The sequence below is a fragment of the Somniosus microcephalus genome, chromosome 19, assembly GCF_052327205.1.
Source record: "Somniosus microcephalus isolate GS21.2 chromosome 19, FLI_Smic_1.0, whole genome shotgun sequence".
In the NCBI taxonomy this organism is placed as follows: Eukaryota; Metazoa; Chordata; class Chondrichthyes; order Squaliformes; family Somniosidae; genus Somniosus; species Somniosus microcephalus.
The window spans coordinates 78,516,465-78,538,210 of NC_141005.1; the positions used below are offsets into that span (position 1 = coordinate 78,516,465).

Below are 21,746 nucleotides of genomic sequence, written 5' to 3' on the forward strand. Positions count from 1 at the left end.
GGGGCCTTCTGGCTGATGTCCATAGACAATATCCAGATGTCTCCAACCCTGAGTGTGTTCCAACAGCTCTGTGAAAAAAGGTAGCACCTGGGTTTCTCAACCTCCATGGCCTTACTGCTTGTCCCTTAGATCCTCTGATCAGAGCTGAGCTTAGCACTGGCCCTAACTCCAACTTCTGCACTCCTCCGAATGAATGTCCGCCCGCAAGGACAGAAGAAAACTAATTTCACAATATATATTTTTACACGACTAGGAATGGAGTGATTTGGTTAGCAAAGCATTTACTGCGCTAGTCAAGGAGCTATCCTCCACAGCAGCGTCAGGCCCCTCTCATGATCAAACTCATTTCACATTCCTTTATAGCCAGAGACTTTCACCCCATCAGTTGGGGTTGGATTCAAACCCAGAGGTAAAGGGGTTAACCCACTGTTGTACCAGCCTCCAACATTTTAACAGGACATGCTTTGAAAATGAATAGTTTATAGAAATTACATTAATGATAAAATATTTACAATAACATTATTTTATATACTACATGGCAGCAAGTCACACACCATCCTGACTTGGAAATATATCACTCTTCCTTCATCGTCGCTGGGTCAAAATCCTGGAACTCCCTCCCTAACAGCACTGTGGGAGCACCTTCACCACACGGACTGCAGAGGTTCAAGGTGGCGGCTCACCACCACCTTCTCGAGGGCAACTAGGGATGGGCAATAAATGCCGGCCTTGCCAGCGACGCCCACATCCCATAAATGAATTAAAAAAACCTGCCTTGTATGGTCTTCTGTCGCTCTTGCAGATATTTTGTTCAGTGCCACTCTGGGCAAATAATATTCAAAGAATAAAACCTATATAAAAGTGATCCTTGAAAATGTTTAAAGTATTAATGGACAGAAGATCGGCGGGGGTTAACAGGTGTGTAATCCTCTGTGCGCTGCTCCCCACTGATCCTTTCAGAGAATCAGAACGGTACAGCACAGAATGAGGCCATTTGGGCTGCACCATCGCGTCTGTGTGGCTCTTTCGAAGAGCAATCCAGTTAGTCCCACTCCTCACTCTTTCTCCATATTCCTGCCATTATTTCTCCTTCAAGTATTGATCCAATTCCCTTTTGAAGGCTACTATTGAATCTGCCTCCACCGCCCTATCAGGCAGCGCATTCCAAATCCTAACCACTCGTTGTGTAAAAATGTTTTTCCTCATGTTGCCTTTAGTTCTTTTGCCAATCACCTTAAATCTGTGCCCTCGGGTTATCGACCCTTCAGCCATTGGAAACAGTTTCTCTTTATTTACTCTATCTAACTAACTCCTTCGTGATTTTAAACGCCTCTGTCAAATATCCTCTTAGCCTTCCCTGCTCTAAGGTGAACAACCCCAGCTTCTCCAGTCTATCCACGTAACTGTAATTAACTCCTTTGTGGAAAATGAGCTCCCAAATCTTTAACTGAAGAGACACCTGGTGAGTTGCCTCTTGAAAAGTTGCTTTTAATACTCCCCACTTTCCTATTGATGTCTGATTTATCATTGTATAAAATGACTGTCTTGCTAAGATAAAAGTTGGCAAAAGACAACAGAATACGACAAGCTTGTTTGCAAATGATGCCTTTCCAGATACTAACTACTGCAAACGCATTAAACATGGAGGTTGTATTTTCAGGACTCCTGTGAGAAGCTTTCTACATTTGTACAAGGTATTTTATAAATAAGATGGATGTTTCAGTATGATGGGTTTTCTTTTTTAAACTGTTTGAACTGTTCCTAAACTATTTTTTAGCTGGTCCTGTTTAAATCCGTTCACAGCCTCGCCCCTCCTTAACTCTGTAACCTCCTCCAGCCCTGCATCCTGTCCCCCAGAACACTGCATTCCGCCGTGCCTTTAGCCATCTAGGCCCTAAGCTCTAATTCCCTCACTAAACCTCTACGCCTCTCTCTCCTCCTTTAAGACCGTCCTTAAAACCCACGTCTTTGACCAAGCTTTTGGTCACCCCTCCTAATATTTCTTTCTTTGGCTGGGCCTCCATTTTTGTCTGAATGTGCTCTGGTGTTGTTTTTCTATGTTTAAGGTGCTATATAAATGCAAGTTGTTGTTTCTTATCAGTCTTAGACACAAATTGTTCAGCTATGTCATAAATCTTTTATCGCCACGTCCTTAAAGAACTACATTTAAATGGAGATTCAGAAAGAATAGTTAATGCTTTATTACAGTAATTTGATTAGTAGATTAGCAACCAAGGGCAGATTGTGAACACAAATAAGAGATAAATCTCATCATGAATTGATAAAGATCGCTAAAAACTTACAACTCAGCCCAACACCCGTTGTCAATTTAAGCAGTCTAGTAAGTGATTTGTGAAATTATAAAGAACTATATCCCTGGGATTTGTTTTATTGTTTGTAGCATTGAATCAGTGAAAGGAAGCTCCAGCATGTACTTCCCCCATAGACAGCAAAGACGTCAGGTTTGAGCGTTACTGTGTCCCGAGGTCCTGGCCCACTGACCAGTCGGCAGGCGCAGGGTAAGATTAGAAGTTGCTACTCACCGATCCTACTCGGTTGATGGCGCAGGTGAAACAGTGGTTGGCAATGGCTGCGTTCCTGGCTTCAATGGGCCACATGGGTTCACTGGAACATTTACAACAACAAACAGTTAACTTAAAGAAGCACTTCATTGGATAGGGCATGGATTTGGTAGAGGGAAAATCATTGCACCCGACGGGAGGAGGTAAAAATACCCTGGCCTGGAATTCTCCGCAGGGAGTGTCTGCTGATCTCCCACTGTAAATGGCAGAAACCACGGAGGAACCATTGCTTCAGGGTTTCTGCCGAAGTGACAGCAAGAGATTGGGGAACCGTCGCGGAAGCTGCAGCCATTATATGTAACATTGGCCCAGAAATTCGGGTCAGGGGCTTCCCGCAGGTGCAAGCCCCCGACCTGCACTTATCTAGCGCGTCGGCTGTTGAGCTGTGGGCCACCGTGGAATTCCGATCCTGGGCCTGCTCCAACTGCCGGCGCGCAGTGCTTGCGTATCCCAGGGGCGCAGTTAATTCGAAGCATCCCCTGGGATCACATGGGCCGTGGGGAGCCAATCGGAGCAGGGAATGCTCCATTCATAAGTCTGACAGGAAGTGCTGCCAAAGCTTATAAATACTACGGCCCCAAAATAGCACTAAATCTTCAAATAAATTAAAAAAAAAAAAAATCACATTTTTAAAATAAACTATAAATTACATGAAATAACTATTTTAAACAATAATTTAAATTTTTGAAAAAAATAATTTTATTTTCTAACGGGGCTAAAAATAAACTTACCTTGCTTTAAAGTATTTAAAAATAATAAACCTGTGGAAAAAATGTTTTAATTTTAATTAATTCACCACTTACCTTGTAAAAAGCAGGCCTTACGCCTGCTTTTTAAATTTCTAAATTCTGCAGGTTTACCCTCCCGGGAAAACCTGGAAAAAAAAACGAAGTTTGATGCGCACGCGCAGCCTCTCCCGCGCACGCGTTCGACCTCTGAACCTCTTCGTTCAGAGGAATGGAAGTGCCGGTTTCCCCGCGCATGCGCAGTGCATGCAGGAAACCGGCACTTCCATCGGGCCTACGGGTGAGTACCCCGTGCGGACTCACCCGTGGAGACCTGAATTTCTGGGCCATTAATAAAAACTTCCTAAAAGAAAAATCTAGGCCAAGTGTAGCTGCCAAGTAACGGAAGGTAAACTTGCCTTACACCTAACAATGTGCTCGTGACAAAAAGGAAGCAGATTTCTCGAAGATTTAGTACGGTATTGGCTTCTGTAATTGTGTCACTGTACACAATGGTCTGGAAATTGCGGTCGGAAGCTTGCTGCCCACGTACGCCTCTGAACCGCAAGAAAACTCCGTACTTACCTGGTGTCTCTGGAGCTTCGGACTCTTGCGATGCCGGGCCGGCGGGCGTACGCCTGGGTAAAGGCCCATGTATTGCAGGAGCGCAGGCGGTTCGCAAGTGTTGGTGGGCCGGGCCAGGCCAACCAATGACAAAGGGAGATTCCCATTATGCTTATTGGATTCCATTTACGTACGGAATTCCATGAGCATAATAGAACTCACCCAATAAACACAATTTCACAACACGGAGATAAAAATAAATAATCACAGGTGCAAAATTAATTAAAATACCCTTTAATTAAACATTTAAAATAAAAATTTTATATTGTGAAAAATAAATTTAAACATTTTTAACAGGACAAAAATAACCTAACCTAATTTTAAATGTAAGTGAATGTTTAAATCATTTAAAAAATATTATTTTAACATTTATTTGAACCATTATGCTGATAAAAGAAGGCCTTACGCCTGCTTTTACCAGGCGTAAGGGTTTGGTGGGTATTCGCTGGGCGGTAGTTGGGCAAATAGCCCCACTCTGCCAGCGAAAGTGAATTTGTAGCAGACGGGTACGACAGATCGCAAGTTCTGGGTTTTCGCGTATGCGCATCGCGTGCAGAAACCCGGAACCTGCGGGGTACTTACGTTGTGCGTACACTGTCACAGGCCCCGGAAAATCCGGGCCAAGGAGTTAAAAAGCAGTTTCACTCACACAGAAATATTGCAATAATTGGCCAATCTGTCTGAAAATAAATGTATAAGGGAGATTGAGCCATACTCTGGAAGCCATGGGCTCCGACAATTAGCCGTTTCTATTGTCGGCTGGTACGGGGGGAGTATGAATGGAACTGAACATTGTGGAATTGTCAACAAATAAGCCTCACTCCTGACCTAAACTGACCTTCCTTCGGTCATACGAAGAGCTGAAGTTGGTTGGGCCGAGAACACTTCCCTGATGAACTCCTGTAGTGATGTCCTGGGGCTGAGATGATTGGCCTCTGACAACCATGACCATCTTCCTTTGAGTCAGATATGACTCCAGCCATTGGAGCGTTTTCCATTTAAACCCCATTGACCTCAGTTTTGCTCGGGCTCCTTGGTACCACACTCGCTCAAATGCTGCCTTGATGTCAAGGGCAGTTACTCTCACTTCTCCTTTGGCAGTCAGCTTGAGTCCACGTCTGGATCAAGGCTGTGATAAGGGTTGGAGCAAAGTGGTTCCAGCAGAACTGGAACGGCATGTCAGTGAGTAGGTTATTGGTGAGTATGTGTCACTTGACGGCAGTATTGATAGCTCCTTCCATCACTTCACTGATTTCTGGGAAAGGCCAATAGGGCAGTAATTGACCAGGTTAGAGTTATCCTGTTTTTTGTAGATTGGATGTACCTGGGCAGTCGCCAGTGTCATAGTTGCACTGGAACAAACATTCCCCAGATTGTAACCCATGATACAGTTAAAACTTCTCTGGGTTTTTCTCAACAGCAGCATCTGGGAGATGGTCTGTTTGCAGGGAGCAGCTGACAACCCAATCTACCAGCAGCACGGTGGCATAATGGTTAGCACTGTTGCCTCACAGCGTCAGGGACCTGCGTTCGAATCCGGCCTCGGGTGACTGTGTGTGGAGTTTGCACATTCTCCCCGTGTTTGCGTGGGTTTCCTCCGGGTGCTCCGGTTTCCTCCCACAGTCCAAAGATGTGCGGGTTAGGTTGATTGGCTATGATAAATTGACCCCTTAGTGTTAGGGGGATTAAATACGTGGGGTTACGGGGATAGGGTGGGATATGTGTTGGTGTAGGGGTTACGGGGATCGGGTGGGATATGTGTCGGTGCAGGCTCGATGGGCCGAAATGGCCTCTATCTGCACTGTGGGGTTTCTGTGATTCTGTGATTTCTGTGATTATTGAAGACCAGGACAGAAAATAATCTGGCTCCTGTTAATGACTTATGCCTTTCCTGACATTTTACATGGCTACAATCAAGTGCTTATAGAATCCTTCTGTAATCAGACAGACAGTCAGAACTACAAAAGCAACAAATATCAATGAACAAAAGCCAATATTATATGAAGGTTACAGGGCAGAGTTAAGTATAATGCGGCCCTTTAGTTACTGGCTCACCCAACTGTGATGCATTTTGACAAGATAAATAGAGAAAGCTATTTACCTTATCAAAATGCATCACAGTTTTGAACACCTTTCCACTACTGAACAGAACCCCACTTTCTCTAGCCTCTCCTCTTACCGAAAGCCTCTTATCCATTGCGGCATCTCAGTAAATCTCTTCGGCATTTTTTCCATGACCTTGACACCTTTCCTAAAGTAACACTCCCAAAGCAGAATATAATATTCTAACCTAGGCAATGATTTGTATGTGTTTAACATTATCTCGAACACTGAGTTAGGAGGCACAGTAAGCTGTGTAGATGGGAGCAGGAAGTTACAAAGGGATACAGACAGATGTGAGTGAGCAAAACTGTGGCAACTGGAGTTCAATGTGGGGAAGTGGATCTGAGAAAGACAAATGAAAATATTTTCTTAATGGTTAGAGAATCAGAGCTGTGGAGGAACAAAGGGATTTGGGTGTCCATCTACACAGATGACTAAAAGCTAGTGGACAGGTACAAAAAGGCGAATGAAATGTTGGCCTTTATTTTAAGGTGGTGGGAACACAAAGGGGAGGAAGTGATGCTTCAGTTGTACCGAGCTCTGGTCAGACCCCACCTGGACACTGCGTTCAGTTCTGGGCCCCGCACCTCAGGGAGGGTATACTGGCCTTGGAGGGGGCGCAGCACAGATTCACCAGAATGATCCCGGGGCTTAGAGGGTTCAATTAGGCGGACAGTTTGCACAAACTTGGCTTGTATTCCCTGAGTTTAGAATATTGAGAGTAATGTAATCAAGGTGTTTAAAAAGATAAAGGGATTCGATAGGGTAGAGAGAGAAAAAAACTATTTCCTCTGGTGGGGGAATCCAGAACAAGGGGGCACAATCTTAAAGTTAGAGCCAGGCCGTTCAGGAGAAAAATCAGGAAGCACTTTTTCCACACAAAGGGTAGTAGAAATCTGTAACTCTCCCCCAAAAGATGCTTGGTCAATTCAAAATGTCAAGTCTGTGATAGAGTTTTGTTGGGTAAGGCTATCGAGAGATATTGAGCAAAGGCTGGTCAATGGAGTTGAGGTAGACTTATGGAATCCTAAGTGTATTGAAAAAGAACACCTTTGTGATTTCATTACACAGGGACCAAAGTAAGTCTTCCCTGTTGTAGCTGAGAATTTCAGTTATTTGCCCAAAGACTCAGCACAGAGCAGAGCAAGGATCGAACCTGCGACCTTCCTAGTCCATACATCTCACTACCACAACTGGGGGCTTGGGATAGTAACAGTACGTTTAAAATACATCGTCTTTTTATTAATCAAAAAATACTCAATTGAAGTTATCAAAACATTGCAGTTCTGTAACTTTGATTTGAAGCATGAAATGTCAATAATTCGCTGTCTTTGAGCAATCTATTCCCACAGTAACATTAAAAGCCAAGTGCTGTTCATTAACGTCCGCAGTTCCTATAAAAATCATGCAATGCTTCTAAAGAGAAAACACCAGGCCATGGTTTAAAGGAAATGGTGTACTTGCTTAGATTTGTGGGCTTTTGTTGTGCTGTTTGGCTTTTTACTGGAAAAACATGTTCAGAGCTAAAGTTTAAAAAAAGGACTGGTGCTGTGGAGGGCAGTACTATCCAGGCCTCTGACAGAATCCTATCGGTTCGAGGAAATGAGTTGTGGCACCACAGCCCCAAGAGGCAATTGGCCCGATTTTGAGGGCCTCCACCCAGCAGGAACAAGGCGACAGCACCCTGAAAATGATGGCGAAACACTTAGCATCTGTTCCCACTCCCGATCCATCCACCGGTATTGGGGCCTTCACATGGGCAGCCCAGGTGGGGGGCCTACTTGCAACCTGCTAATCGGGATCCTATAACGTACATCAGAACACGACTCAAATTTAAGGTACCAATGGGCAGGGTGTGCACTGCACATCCTCTGCCCGTTGGTACTGGGTGTTGAGCGGAGGGACCATTACAGGCTGCTCACAAAACAGCCCAGGTAAATTTGTTTTAAAGATGTTTGTGGGGCCAGGAGAAGCATGAATGCCCCCTCCCCCCTTAAGATCTAACTTCTGGCTTGGCTTGGCTCCACATTGGCGCCTCCGGAATTCCCGACCCCCCAACTAGCGAGCTGCCCGTGAGCACTGATTCAGCTCTTGTAGCTCGCCAGCAGTAACCGAACGAGGCCCGGCCCTCACGGCAAGGACTTCAGGCAGACAATGCGAGCGCTCCTCCCACTGCCTGTCTGAACATCGCCCCGATATTTTGGGTCAGGTGAAAGGCTCGAGATACACGTTTTTGATGCCAGCCCCGAGTTCAGTCTGTGATCTCTGTGCTGCAGGAATGGGAATCGCATGCTTTTCGTTCCTGGATTTTGACCCAAAGCTCAGCCCATTCTTCATCCCAGCCCCAGTGAAGTGCACCGCACTCTCTCAACAACCTAACTTGCCTTTAACAGAAACTGCAGCAACTGCCCTCCAGCTACAGCTCCACACATTTATTCCAAAGTTAGGAGTTCATTTCGTGCACAGCACTGTCAAAATACACAGCTCACATTATCACTCAGGATCATACCTGACAATAGTGTACAGAGACCTTATCAATTAAATGTCACTGTTAAAACTGCTCCACCAATGTCACTTTGCAACAGCTGAGAGATACAATAATCTTGTGTGCTGGATTTAAATGTGAGAACATGTTCACAAAGAATTAGAAAGGTTCCATCTGGTGAAGAGGACTTCCATCTGTTCCTTGCATAGCTTTCTGATAATATCCTCGTTTGGTTAATTGGGTTTGCATTACAGGCTAATCAGACAATATGGGTTTGTAATTTAAAGCTAAGTACAAATAGGAAGAGATCTCCTTCTTCCACCCACCCCAGATACTCAATTTGAAAGATTTCCAATATTTAGGGACGGGGGAAATTAGAAAACACAACAAACTTTCACCATCAAATTACAGTACTCATTTTAGGTAACTTGTGTAAAGTTCATGATGAATAGAGTTACAGTGAGAAAGTCATGCCCATCTGTTCTGCCTAATGCTAGCATAATGAAACTAATCAGTGGGAGCGATGTGCTCTCGTATATCAATAGCTATTTGGCTAAAACAATTCAGGGCTCTCGCCAAGCTGAGAGTAAAATGTGGCCATAAGTTACCATTAAATTCAGTTGCACTGTTCTCTTACCTCAGCTCCCCCACAGTAGCACAGGGGTTGAAGATAATTTCTGCTCCATTGATGCTGTACATTAACCAGTTCAAAGGGTGGTGCCGACCAAAGCAGATATTAACAGCAATCCGTCCAAACTGAGTCTGAAACACCGTGTGTCCCGTGTTTCCCTCCATGTAGTATGTAGACTACGGAAAAAGAAAGACATCTGTAACCAAAGTCACAAGTAGCAATTCTGATGAAGGGTACATCAGAACACGACTCAAATTTAAGGTACCAATGGGCAGCCCCAAAAAGCTGTAGAAGCTACATCATTACATAAATTTAAAACAGAAATAGACAGTTTCCTAGAAGTAAAGGGAATTAAGGGTTATGGGGAGCGGGCAGGGATTTGGACACGAGTCTAGGTTCGGATCGGTCATGGCCCTGTGGGTAGCGGAGCGGGCCCAGGGGCCGTGTAGCCTGATCCTGCTCCTATTTCGTGTGTCTAATTCTGTTAGATTCAGGAGATGGTTCTATGATAGTGGATTGGCGGTTAGGATCAGATCAGCCATGATCTTATTGAATGGCGGAGCAGGCTCGAGGGGCCAATTGGCCTACTCCTGCTCCTATTTCTTATGTTCTTATGGTACACACTCAAAATGCCTCCAAGTCACACACCACTTGGAAGTATATCGTCGTTCCTTCATCATAACGGAGTCAAAATCCTGGAACTCCTTTTTAACAGCACTGTGGGAGTACCTTCTAACACACGGACTGCAGCAGTTCAAGAAGACCCACCACCACCTTCTCCAGGGCAACTAAAGAAGGGCAACTAATGGCGGTCTTGCTAACTTTACCCATGTTTGGATAAGCGAGAATGAATGAAAAAAAACTTTTGTCTTTACAGATGCTGACTGACCCACTACGTATTTCCAGCATTTTTGGTTTTCATTTCAGAGTTCCATTTTATTTTTTTCCCAAAAATCATTCCTTTTTTGTTCATTGTAATCTTTAAAAGAAAAACATTTTTCACTCTTCTAATTTTATAGAGCCGTGAGACTCCCACAGGAGACAGGAGAAGTGTTGGACTTTCTGATCCTGCAGCCTTATTGCTACTCTTCTCTTTTCCCAACACTGGTTTACTTGGATCCTACAGCCCCCGTTCTAATGCTGACCAAGAATCCCATGGTTCAGCTTCCGTTAACCTGTGCCCCATATGTGTTTGCCCCGTACATTTACCCACAGTATGAAGGCAGACACTGCTGCTCGACCAACAATGATGAATGCTGCACCTCCTAACAATTAGAGAAGCAACTGAATGCCAACCAAGGAAGGAGGGAGATGAAAATAGACCAACAGGATCGATATTATGGACCTAGACGACAAATAAAGGAAAGCCAGGGAGGCCAAATGGCCATTCATCATTCCTTTCACTTAGGATGTTAGGCCTAGAAATTCAGTGGCCTGCGCCACCAGTTTGCGCCCAAAGAGGGCACTCAGTGACTTTTGCGCCACTGGCCACACCTACCGCGATATTTAGCGGGGCGCTAATGGCGGCGTTAGCCTGTAGCGCTGCGCCACCACCGATGACGTCATCGGTGTGCGCAGCACCCCGCTATCGCCCCGATGGCCATATTTGGTTGCCCCTGCCTCTTCAGCGCCGGCCGCAAATAGCGACCGGTACACAGGGGCCTACCTGTGGCGGTAGTGGCGCTAGTTAAGGTGGAGGTGCGGCCGGCCGCTTTTTCGGCGCCCGCCTGTCCACACCTCCGTCCCCGGCCTCCTACACCCACCCCCCCGCGGCATTGCCGGCTGTTTCCCGAGAGCCCGGCACTTCTCCTTGGTGCCGGGCTCATTTGCCGGCACTCGCGAGCGGGGATCGCGCTGTTGCAGGCACCTCCCCCTTAACAGTGGGAGGAAGGCCTGCAGTACCGCAGCCTGCCGTGCCGCAGCGGGTGGCGCTGCGGCCCTTAGCGCGCCGATATTCAGTTTCAGCGCCCCAAGCGGGGCGCGGGAAGCCTCGTTTAACGGCCCGCTTCCATTTGAGGCGCAGAAACTGAATATCCGGATGGCGCAAGTGGCTCCGCGCGCAGCGGTAATTCCGGCGCCCAGGCGAGCTTGGCGCCCCAAACTGAATTTTTAGCCCTTAGAATTTAAAATTTAACCACATAGAGGTTTAAAATCATGAAGGGTTTAGATGGAGTAAATAAAGAGAAACTGTTTCCAATGGCTGGAGGGTCGATAACCAGAGGGCACAGATTTAAGGTGATTGGCAAAAGAACCAGAGGCGACATGAGGAAAAACTGTTATACGCAACGAGTGGTTAGGATTTGGAATGCGCTGCCTGATAGGGTGGTGGATACAGATTCAAAAGGGAATTGGATAAATACTTGAAGGAGAAAAAATTGCAGGGAGCTGGGGAAAGGGACTAACTGGATTGCTCCTCAAAAGCAACAGTGCAGACTCGATGGGCCGAATAGCCTCCTTCTGTGCTGTACCATTCTATGATTGCGACAATATTATCCTATGAGGCTCTGATAAAGACTGATATTGGGTGGAATGCATGATGCAACAGGTTATCCATTTGCATCTCTGGGACCTGGGCTCCAATACAGATGGGATGAAATTCTCTGTATCTGCTGCTTTGGGAAGTCTCAACCTGTTCCTTTAACTGTGGGCTCACAGCACCAAAGTGGGACCATCTGTCATTAAGTTGGCAACCTGACTCAGCATGGTTACACGATGGTTGGAATAAAACAAAATGCTGGAAACACTCAACAGGTCAGGCAGCGTCTGTGGAGATAGAAACAGAGTTAACGTTTCAGATCGATTACCTTTCATCAGTGTGTGGGTAATGGAAAATGTCACACTGGTGCATATCATGGTGCTCCATAGAGGGAGCTTTACTCTGCATTTTGCCGTACAATATCGAACATGGGAGTCCTTGATGTTGCCATTGGATGCCTGAGGTTGCACAACATTGATATTCCTCACCTCGATGAATCTAAAGAAAACCATCAACTACTGAATAAAATTAGCTACCTGGAAATAAATTGTTAGACCTAAATTGAAGAAACTTATTCCATTTTAAAATTTCTCAGAACAATCTGATGGAGTGCCGAGGTTTCTGAGAGTTTCTTTAAAATGATTGTGGTTTTTCAATCTGCTGCCACCTGCCAGTATGATCACAGAAGAGGTAGAGGAGTGTCCGTGTTAGTACCAACACATTCAACCGGGGCTATTCAATTTTACTTTAGGAGCGACAGCATTTGAGTAAAATGAAATGGAATGTAATGGTATAATTGGTCCTGAGCACCGAATGCAGAAGTGGACTCTGGTCAGCCGTTCTCTTTCAGAGGACCTATTCAAGATGTTTATTTACTTACACATAATTCACAAGTGAAGTACAGGAAGGCTATATAGAATGATTACACAGAATGTACAGCACAGAAACACACCGTTTGGCCCAACTGGTCTGTACTGGTGCTTATGCTCCACATGAGCCTCCTCCCACCCCTCCATCTAATCCTGTCAGCATTACCTTCTATTCCTTTCTCCCTAGTGTTTCTCTAGCTTCTCCTTAAATGCATCTATGCTAGTTGCCTCAGCCACTCCCTGTGGTAGCGATTTCACATTCTTGCCACTTTCTGGTAAAGAAGTTTCTCCTGAATTCCCTCTTGGATTTATTAGTGACTATCTTATATTTATGGCCCATAGTTCAGGTCTCCCCCACAAGTGGAAACATCTTCTCTGTGTCCTCCCTATCAAACCCTTTCATAATCTTAAAGACCTCCATCAGGTCACCCCCTCAGTCTTCTCTTTTCTAGAGAAAAGAACCCCAGCCTGTTCAGTGTTTCCTGATGGGAATAACCTCAATTCTCGTATCATCCTTGCAAATCTTTTTTGCACCATCTCTAGTGCCTCTATATCCTTTTTATAATATAGAGAGGTTGAGAGAGAAAAAGATCTTGGTGTTATTGTACACTTAAGGTCATGACCAATATAGAGAAACTGTAGTTAAAGCTAACAAGATTGTATTAATAGAACCACACAGTATAAATCAAAGGACGCTATTCGGTCATTAGACAGGTCGCTGGTCAGACCGATTCTAGAGTACTGCGCCCAGTTTTGGTCCCCCCACATGGTGGGCGATAGTGTCCTTGGAAAATGTTCAGAGGAGAGCGAAGAGAATGATTCCTAGCTTAAAGAACCTCAGCTACTCAGAGAGGCTCAAGAACCTTGGTCTATTTACTTTAGAGCAGCGTAGACTGAGAGGTGACCTGATAGAGGGCTGTAAAATAATGAAGGGATAGCATCCCTATTGATAGATTATTCCAGTTTAACAGATTGGGGAGGATCAAGGGACATGAGTTTAAACTGTGTAAGAGTAGGAATAGGCTGGATGTTGGGTATTTCTTTGTTTCCCAGAGAGTAGTGAGGCTCTGGAATACATTGCCAGCTGGTGTGGTGGGTGCTGACTCTCTGCCTTCAAGAGGGAGCTGGACCGGCTCTACACTGGGGCAGAGATTGTCTCATATAGAAGGGCAGTGTCTTTATAGATAACACATGGCCCGCGTGATCTCCTGGACTGGTTCCGATTGCCTGAGGGGGTCGGAGAGGAATTTGAGTGTATTTTTTCCCTTATTGGCCCAGGGTTTTTTCTTATTCCTTTTGCCGCTTCCAGGAAATTACATGGCTGCAGGGATGGGGTTGGGAAGAAGTCTCTATTCATGATGCTCCAGACATCATGGTGTGGGCAGGCTTGATGGACCAGCTGCTTTTTTCCTGCCCATCAATTTCGTATGTTCATATTTCCTGGCCACATTGTGGTGTCGCACCAAGCTTATCAGCATTGCCTCAGGGCTCCACAGTGGCGGACTGATCTCAGACAACGACTGTTCAGAAGCCTTCCCCAACTATTTCATACTGTTCTTAGCTGCTATCTTGCTGAAGCACCGTGCCATCTTGATGGAAATGTTGGGATCTACATCAGCTTCAGGATGACTGAACCAGCTTTGGGCATGAATCAAATCAAAGATAAAGAACTAGGATAATTAAACTGACTTTAAAAAAGAGCGAGATTTTCCAGTAGTGTCCATTCGGCTGGGTAAACAACTCTGTGACCCAGTAACGTCACTGGGCAGCAGGTTGGTGATTGGTTGGTGAGGAATACATTTTTTTGCTCTCTAAGCTTAGGGGAGTGGTTTAAGCTGAAAAGTAGGAACCTATAACTAATACCTTATTAAATTAATAATTTAAACTTGATAAATTAATTGGTTTAAAAAACTAAAAATAAGCCAAGTGAATTAATTACATAAAACTTTAATTATTTAAATATCTAAAACAAGGTTAGATAGAGATGGCTGTGCAGGAGGTGTGCTGCATCTGCAACATGTGGGAGTTTGTGGAGAACAGCGTGATCCCAGGCAACCACATCTGTGGTAAGTGTCTGCAACTCGGGGAACTTCGGCTCAGAGTTGTTCAGCTGGTGTCCGAGGCACAGACATTGCGGGGCATCAGGGAAAGGGGAGAGTTACCTGGACATTTTGATCCAGTAGGCAGTCACACCTCTTAGGTTAGGTAGTGGAATAGCTCTGGTTAGTGGTCAGGGACAGGAGGGTGTGACTGAGAGTCAGGAAGGTAAGGGGGCCGCAGATGTAATGGTGGAGGAGCTTCAGCCTTTGCCATTGTCCAAAAGGTATGAGCTGCCTGTGTGGATGAGAACAAAGACTGCAGGGACGATGGGCAAATTGACCACGGCACTCTGGTACAAGAGGCCATTCAAGCGGAGCGAAAAGGAATGTTGCAGTGGTATGGGACAGTATTATCAGGGAGATTCTGTTCTCTGCAGCCATGACCGGGAGTCCCGAAGGCTGTGTTGCCTGCCCAGTGCCAGGGTTAAGGATATCTCCTTGCGGCTGGAGAAGAATTTGGAGTGGGAAGGGGGAGGATCCAGTTATCATGGTCCACATAGGAACCAACGACATAGATAGAACTAGGAATGAGGTTCTGCTAAGGGAGCTTGAGGAGCTAGGGTACAAATTAAAAAGCAGAATCCCAAAGGTAGTAATATCTGGATTACTACCTGAGCCACGCGCAAATTGGCATAAAGACAAACTGATTAGAGGTTTAAATTTGTGGCTGACAGAGTGGTGTGGGAGGCAGGGGTTTCACTGCATGGGGCACTGGCACCAGTGCTGAGGAAGGAGGGAGCTGTTCAGTTGGGACGGACTCCATTTAAAAGATATGATGGGAGATGAGCAATGGCAAATATTTAAAGAAATAATTCATAATTACCAACGAATATACATTCTCCTGAGGAATAAAAACTCCACTGGAAAAGTGGTACAACCATGGCTAACTAAAGAAGTTATGGATAGTATTAGATTAAAAGAAGAGGCTTACAATGTTGCCAAAAAGAGTAGTAAGCCTGAGGATTGGGAGGATTTTAAAAATCAGCAAAGGATGACCAAGAAATTGATAAAGAGGGAGAAAATAGAATGAGAGTAAATTAGCAAGAAATATAAAAACAGATTGTAAGAGCTTTTAGACGTATGCAAAACAGAAGAGAATAACAAAAGTAAACGTGGGTCCCTTAGAGGCAGAGACAGGAGAAATTATAATAATGGAAATGGCAGAGCTATTAAACAAATATTTTTGATCCGTCTTCACAATAGAAAACACAAAGAACATACTGGTCATTGTGGGGAACCAAGGGTCTAATGACAGAGAGGAACTTAAAGTAATTAATATTAGTAAGGAAAAAGTACTGGAGAAATTAATGGGATTAAAAGCCAACAAATCCCCAGGACCTGATGGCCTACATCCTAGGGTTTTAAAAGAGATAGTGGATGCATTGGTTTTGATCTTCCAGAATTTCCTGGATTCTAGAACGGTAGCAAATGTAACCCCCGCTATTCAAGAAAGGAGGGAGAGAAAACAGGGAACTATGAGCCATTTAGCCTGACATCAGTAGTCAGGAAAGTGCTGGAGTCCATTATTAAGGACATGGTAACAGGGCACTTGGAAAATCACAATGTGTTTAGGCAGAGTCAACATGGTTCTAGGAAAGGGAAATTGTGTTTGAAAAATCTATTAGAGTTTTTTGAGGGTGTAATTAGCAGGGTAGATAAAGGGGAACCAGTGGATGTAGTATATTTGAATTTTCAGAAGGCATTCAATAAGGTGCCACACAAGAGGTTGTTGCACAAGATTAGGGGTCATGGGATTTGGGGTAATATACTAGCATGGATTGAGGATTGGTTAACGGACAGAAAACAGAGAGTAGGAATAAACGGGTCATTTTCGGGTTGGCAGGGTGTAACTAGTGGGGTGCTGCAAGGATCAGTGCTTGGGCCTTAGCTATTTACAATCTATATCGATGACTTAGATATCCGAGGGGACTGAGTGTAATGTATCTAAGTTTGCTGATGATACAAAGCTAGGTGGGAAAGTAAGCCGTGAGGAGGACAGAAAGTGGCTACAAAAGGATATAGACAGGCTAAGTTATTGGGCAAGAAGATGGCAGATGGAGTATAATGTGGGGAAATGTTGGTAGGAAGAATGGAAAAACATAATATTTTTTAAAAGGTGAGAGACTATTAAATGTTGGTATTCAGAACGATTTGGGTGTCCTTGTACATGAATTACAGAATGTTAACATGCAGGTACAGCGAGCAATTAGGAAGGCAAATGGTGTGTTGGCCTTTATTGCAAGGGAGTTGGAGTATAAGAGTAAGGAAGTCTTGCTGCAATTGTACAGGGCCTTGGTGAGACCACACCTGGAGTACTGTGCACAGTTTCAGTCTCCTTACTTAAAGAATATACTTGCCTTAGAGGGGGTGCAACGAAGATTGCTTCCTGGGATGAGAGGGCTGCCCTATGAGGAGAGATTGAGTAAAATGGGCGTATATTCTTCGGAGTTTAGTAGAATGAGAGGTGATCTCATTGAAATGTATAAAATTCTTAGAGGGCTTGAGAGGATAGATGCTGAGATGCTGTTTCTCCTGGCTGGAAGGACTAGAACTAGGGGTAGAAACAGAAAATGCTGGAAATACTCAGGTCAGGCAGCATCTGTGGAGAGAGAAACAGAGTTAACGTTTCAGGTCGATGACCTTTCGTCAGAACTGTTCTGATGAAAGGTCATCGACCTGAAACATTAACTCTGTTTCTCTCTCCACAGATGCTGCCTGACGTGCTGAGTATTTCCAGCATTTTCTGTTTTTAATTTTAGATTTCCAGCATCTGCAGTATTTTGCTTTTGTACTAGAACTAGCGGGCATAGTCTCAGGATAAGGGGTCGGTCAATTAGGACTGAGATGATGAGAAATGTCTTTTCTCAGAGGGTTGTGAATCTTTGGAATTCTTTACCCTAGAGGGCTGTGGATGCTGAGTCGTTGAGTATGTTCAAGACAGAGATCGCTAGAGTTTTGAGCACTAAGGGATATGGGGATAGGGCGGGAAAGTGGAGTTGAGGTTGAAAATCAGCCACGATCTTACTGAATGGCATAGCAGGCTCGAGGGGCTGTATGGCCTATTCCGGCTCCTAATTCTTATGTTATTCTGAATGAAGGTCTATCATTTATGTTACAGAGGACTGCGTCTTGGTGGCTTAGTAAGAGCATGATCTTCAACTCATCACGGACCACTCTGCATCAACAAGTAGGCACTTCCACTAATCACCAGCCTGGAAAAAGAGAGGTGATGTTTCAACTTGCTTTTGGTGACTAGCACAGGGATCTTGACATCCGAGTTGAAGGCCAGTGGCTGAAGAGCAGCTGGACACCTTCAGGAGTTGCAGTGAGTGGACTGAGGATCAGCAGAAGGAAATAATATCCATAATATACAGCTGAGGATCTAACAACAATTGTATATTTATATAGTGCCTTTAATGTCTCAAGGCACTTCACAATTTGGAGTCAAACCCGATCAGCAGCAGGAGGAGAACTAGGGGAGGTGGCTGAAAGTACAGTTGAAAAGTAGGTTGAGGAGGCTTTTGAAGGTGGGGGTAAAATCTTTCATTTTACTTGGGTGCAGCTGAAGAGATGAGGCCTGTCTGGTGCACAATACAACCAATGCTGCTGGGAAACTAGAGATGACCAGCCCGGAGTAGCCGGAGTCCTTGTCTGAGGTTTGTTTGGCACAAGGCACCCAATCAGTATCAATGGCTCCCCACGTTGTGAGGCAGGTTTCATTCCAGTTGTTGGCTCCAGAATGGGAGAGATCAGTATCTGTTTACTCTGATGATTTCTTTGGCCTACGATGGACTTGGTACGAGTGGATTCACACCAACAGCTGACAGGGAATGGCCATCATGTTTATGCCTCTTGCAATTCTTTCCCATCAAATCACCAGAACTCCGAGGCTAATATGACGTGCAGTAATGCCATGTTGGGATGCAAGCACGGATTATGGCCGTTGGTCACAGTTGATGGAATGGCACACTTGGAAAATCGGGCAGGGTGTATAACAGACAACCAATCCACAACCCGCCGGTTTTCTACCTGCACCTGAAGTGAAAATTACCCCATACTTGTAGCAGTTTCAGTAGAAACGGGTATTTGGCAGAGATGTGACATCTTTTCAGCTGATCAAAAGTGCAGTAAAGAGATAAAAGTATCAAAGTCACTTATTGCAGGCAGTTGGGTATAAAGAATGCCTAAGATTTTTGAGCAGGTATCACATGGAGTGGCAGCAATGCCATTTATACACCTCCAGAGGTTTCCTGCCTATTGTACAATGCAAGGTTCAGTCGGTTTTAATGGATCTATTTAACGTCTTCCCATAAATCAAGGCACATTGAACCATTTTTAAAGGACCAGCTATAAAATACAATTAACTACTTTAATGGCTTTTGAGTTTCTAAAATAGGGGTTATTATTCCTGACACATCAGTGATTACACACAAGTGACCCATCTGTAAGCAATCCCACTGTTTCTAAAACCGTCGGCAGCTATTGTTAGTCTGAAACCAAATCCACGACTTGAAATTATCGTCTTTCTTTGGAGAGAAATTGGAATTAGAAAACTCGATCTGTAAGCCAAGATTGAACTTTTAGCATTGATGCAGCAATCTAATTTCTCACACAGAAGACAGCTGAATGCTTTTGAAAACAAAGCTAATCACTTCCATTATCATGAGCGGGTTGCTTTACATTTCACTTGGAGAGGCAGGTTTCACTTCACAGCTATCGGGGGCACAGCTGTAGATTGCACATAGTTGGACTGCTAGATACCTTCTTGAAAATGGTAAGAATGGTGTGCGACACGCTGTGCTGATGGGATGTGGTGAGCTTCCGATCTCGGCCGTGCGAGCTTGGATAAGGTGGTGAGCTGAGATCAGGCACTTCCCCACAAGGAGGGAGAAGAAAGGATAAAGGGGAAAATAACCCAATTGGCTTGAAGTCTCTCCCGTGAACCTCCCAGTGAAGTAGAAAGAACGGCTCTTGGCAGAATTAGGGAGTGGTCTGCTACTAAATGACAGTCAGTCTTTTAACCACCAGACTAAACAACACTGGCCTAACCACATACTTTTGTACCTTTAAATATCTATTAGCCTCAGCATCAGGTGCAAGCAATCCTGATGGACATTTTTCTCCTCCTGCCCTTACCGCGCCCTATGCGACCTGGTAAGTATTAGTATTTTTCCTGAGGTTCTGAAATCCCTCCATTCCTGAAGATGCTGAGATTCGGTTCCATGCATGCCAGGCGCCTGGAATGAAACCTGCCACTGATACTGATTGGGTGCCTTGTGCCAAACAAACCTCAGACAAGGTCAAAGCTTAGCTCCTTGGGGACTCCAGAGATTATGGTGCAGGGTCAGAGAGGCCACGTCTGAAGATATTAAAATCAAATCAAATCAAATCAACTTTTATTGTCATTGTTAGGTAGGTAAGAGTGGAACCAGGGCAGTCCCACTGAGCTAGATAAAGGAGGAGAGGCGTTGGAGGAGGATGGTCTGGTCAAACATGTCAAAGGCTGCAGAGATCTCGAGGAGGGCTCGTCAGTCAGAGAGGAGGTCACTTGTGACTTTTGTTATGACCGTTTCAGTGCTGTGACAGCGGCAGAAACTGGATTGGATAGATTCAAACAAAGTTGCGGAAAAGATGGGCAAGGATTTAGGAAGCAACGCTGGCCACCCTCTGCAAAATTCAGCTCATCCAAAGCTCTGCTGCTGTATCCTATCCCACACCAAGTCCCACTCACCCATCACCCCTGTCCTTGCCGACCTACATTGGCTGTCAGCACCTGTGGAACAACGCCTCAGCTGGCATGGGGACCAGGAAGGAAGTTGGGTGGTCAGCAGCTTAGTGCGAATGGGATCAAGAGAGCAAGAGGTGGATCTCATGGATGAGCTTGGAGAGGGCAGAAGGAAATAGGAGAGAAAATAGACGGAGACACAGGTTCATGGCTAGGGCAGAGTGGAGTCTTGGTGGGCAAGGAGAAGGAGGTAGCAGCAGAGGTAGCTGAATGTATAGTCACTGTCTTAGATACCAGGGACTTGAGCACATAAAGCTAGGCTGACACTCCAGTGCAGTGCTGAGGGAGTGCTGCACTGTCAGAGGAGCCATCTTTCGGATGAGACGTTAAACTGAGGCCTGTCTGCTCTCAGGTGGACGTAAAAGATCCCATGGCACTATTTCAAAGAAAAGCAGGGGAATTCTCCCGGCCAATATTTATCCCCCAACCAACATAACAAAAACAGACTATCTGGTCATTATCACATTGCTGTTTGTGGGAGCTTGCTGTGCACAAATTGGCTGCCGTGTTTCCCACATTACAACAGTGACTCCACTTCAAAAGTACTTCATTGGCTGTAAAGTGCTTTGGGACGTCCGGTGGTCGTGACAGGCGCTATGTAAATGCAAGTCTTTCTTTCTTTTTAGTAACAAAAAAATGTATGAGCTTCTTGCACTTGTTGAAGACAAGAATGGAGGGGGCAGGGGTGAAGGGTTTGAGGAGACGGTTGATCATGGAGTAAAGAAGAAAACCACAGTGAGCAGTTTTGGCAGAGGAGAGAGGGGCCCCGAAGCGCTCGATGTGGTCCAGTCAAATCTGGCGAAGGATAGTTAAACCAGTTGTGTACCAAATACTCTCAAATCTGCACGCCTTGGACTAAAGGGAGTGAAGATAGCGGCCATATCGGGGGAATGGCCAAGATATGGTTAAATTTACAGGGTAAATTATGGTTCAAAAGAAAATGTGAAAAGCATTTGCTGATGTACAGGAGTGTGTTTAATTTTGTGAGGGGGGGGCACTGATATGTGTGGAATTATTACACAGGGTGGGGGAGACAGAGTGAGTACAGGTTACATGCAATGTTCCCCCTAACTTTAAATTTAGGTGCGCGGTTCTTTTAACAAGCTGCGCGGCCCATTCAAAGTTTCATTGGAAAAGCCGGTCCCGGGCTGCATGGCTTAGAGAGAACGTTGGTTACATGGTATAAATAGGAATGTTATATCAGAAAGTAATAGGAATAATAGCCAGAGAAAACCTAATGAACTACTGTATCACAGTTTATAAAATGTGGAGAGTCAGAAATGATTTGGAAAAGGCACAAACAATAAATAATTTTAATAAAATATGTTGCATATAGGCTATTTCTCAGTAATCTGCTGAAGCAAACT

The 21,746-nt window shown here is 44.9% G+C and overlaps 1 protein-coding gene across 2 annotated transcripts in view; it reads right to left on the reverse strand.

Moving 5' to 3' along the window:
- upb1 (ureidopropionase, beta) overlaps positions 1-21,746 on the reverse strand; it is a 152,420-nt gene that overhangs the window by 40,891 nt on the left and 89,783 nt on the right. For both annotated transcript variants that reach the window (XM_085962089.1, XM_085962088.1), the window contains 2 exons: positions 9,157-9,326; positions 2,544-2,625 (listed from right to left, as the gene is read on the reverse strand). In XM_085962089.1, coding sequence (XP_085818215.1) covers positions 2,544-2,625; positions 9,157-9,326 — 252 coding nt within the window. The remainder of the gene's footprint in view (positions 1-2,543; positions 2,626-9,156; positions 9,327-21,746) is intronic.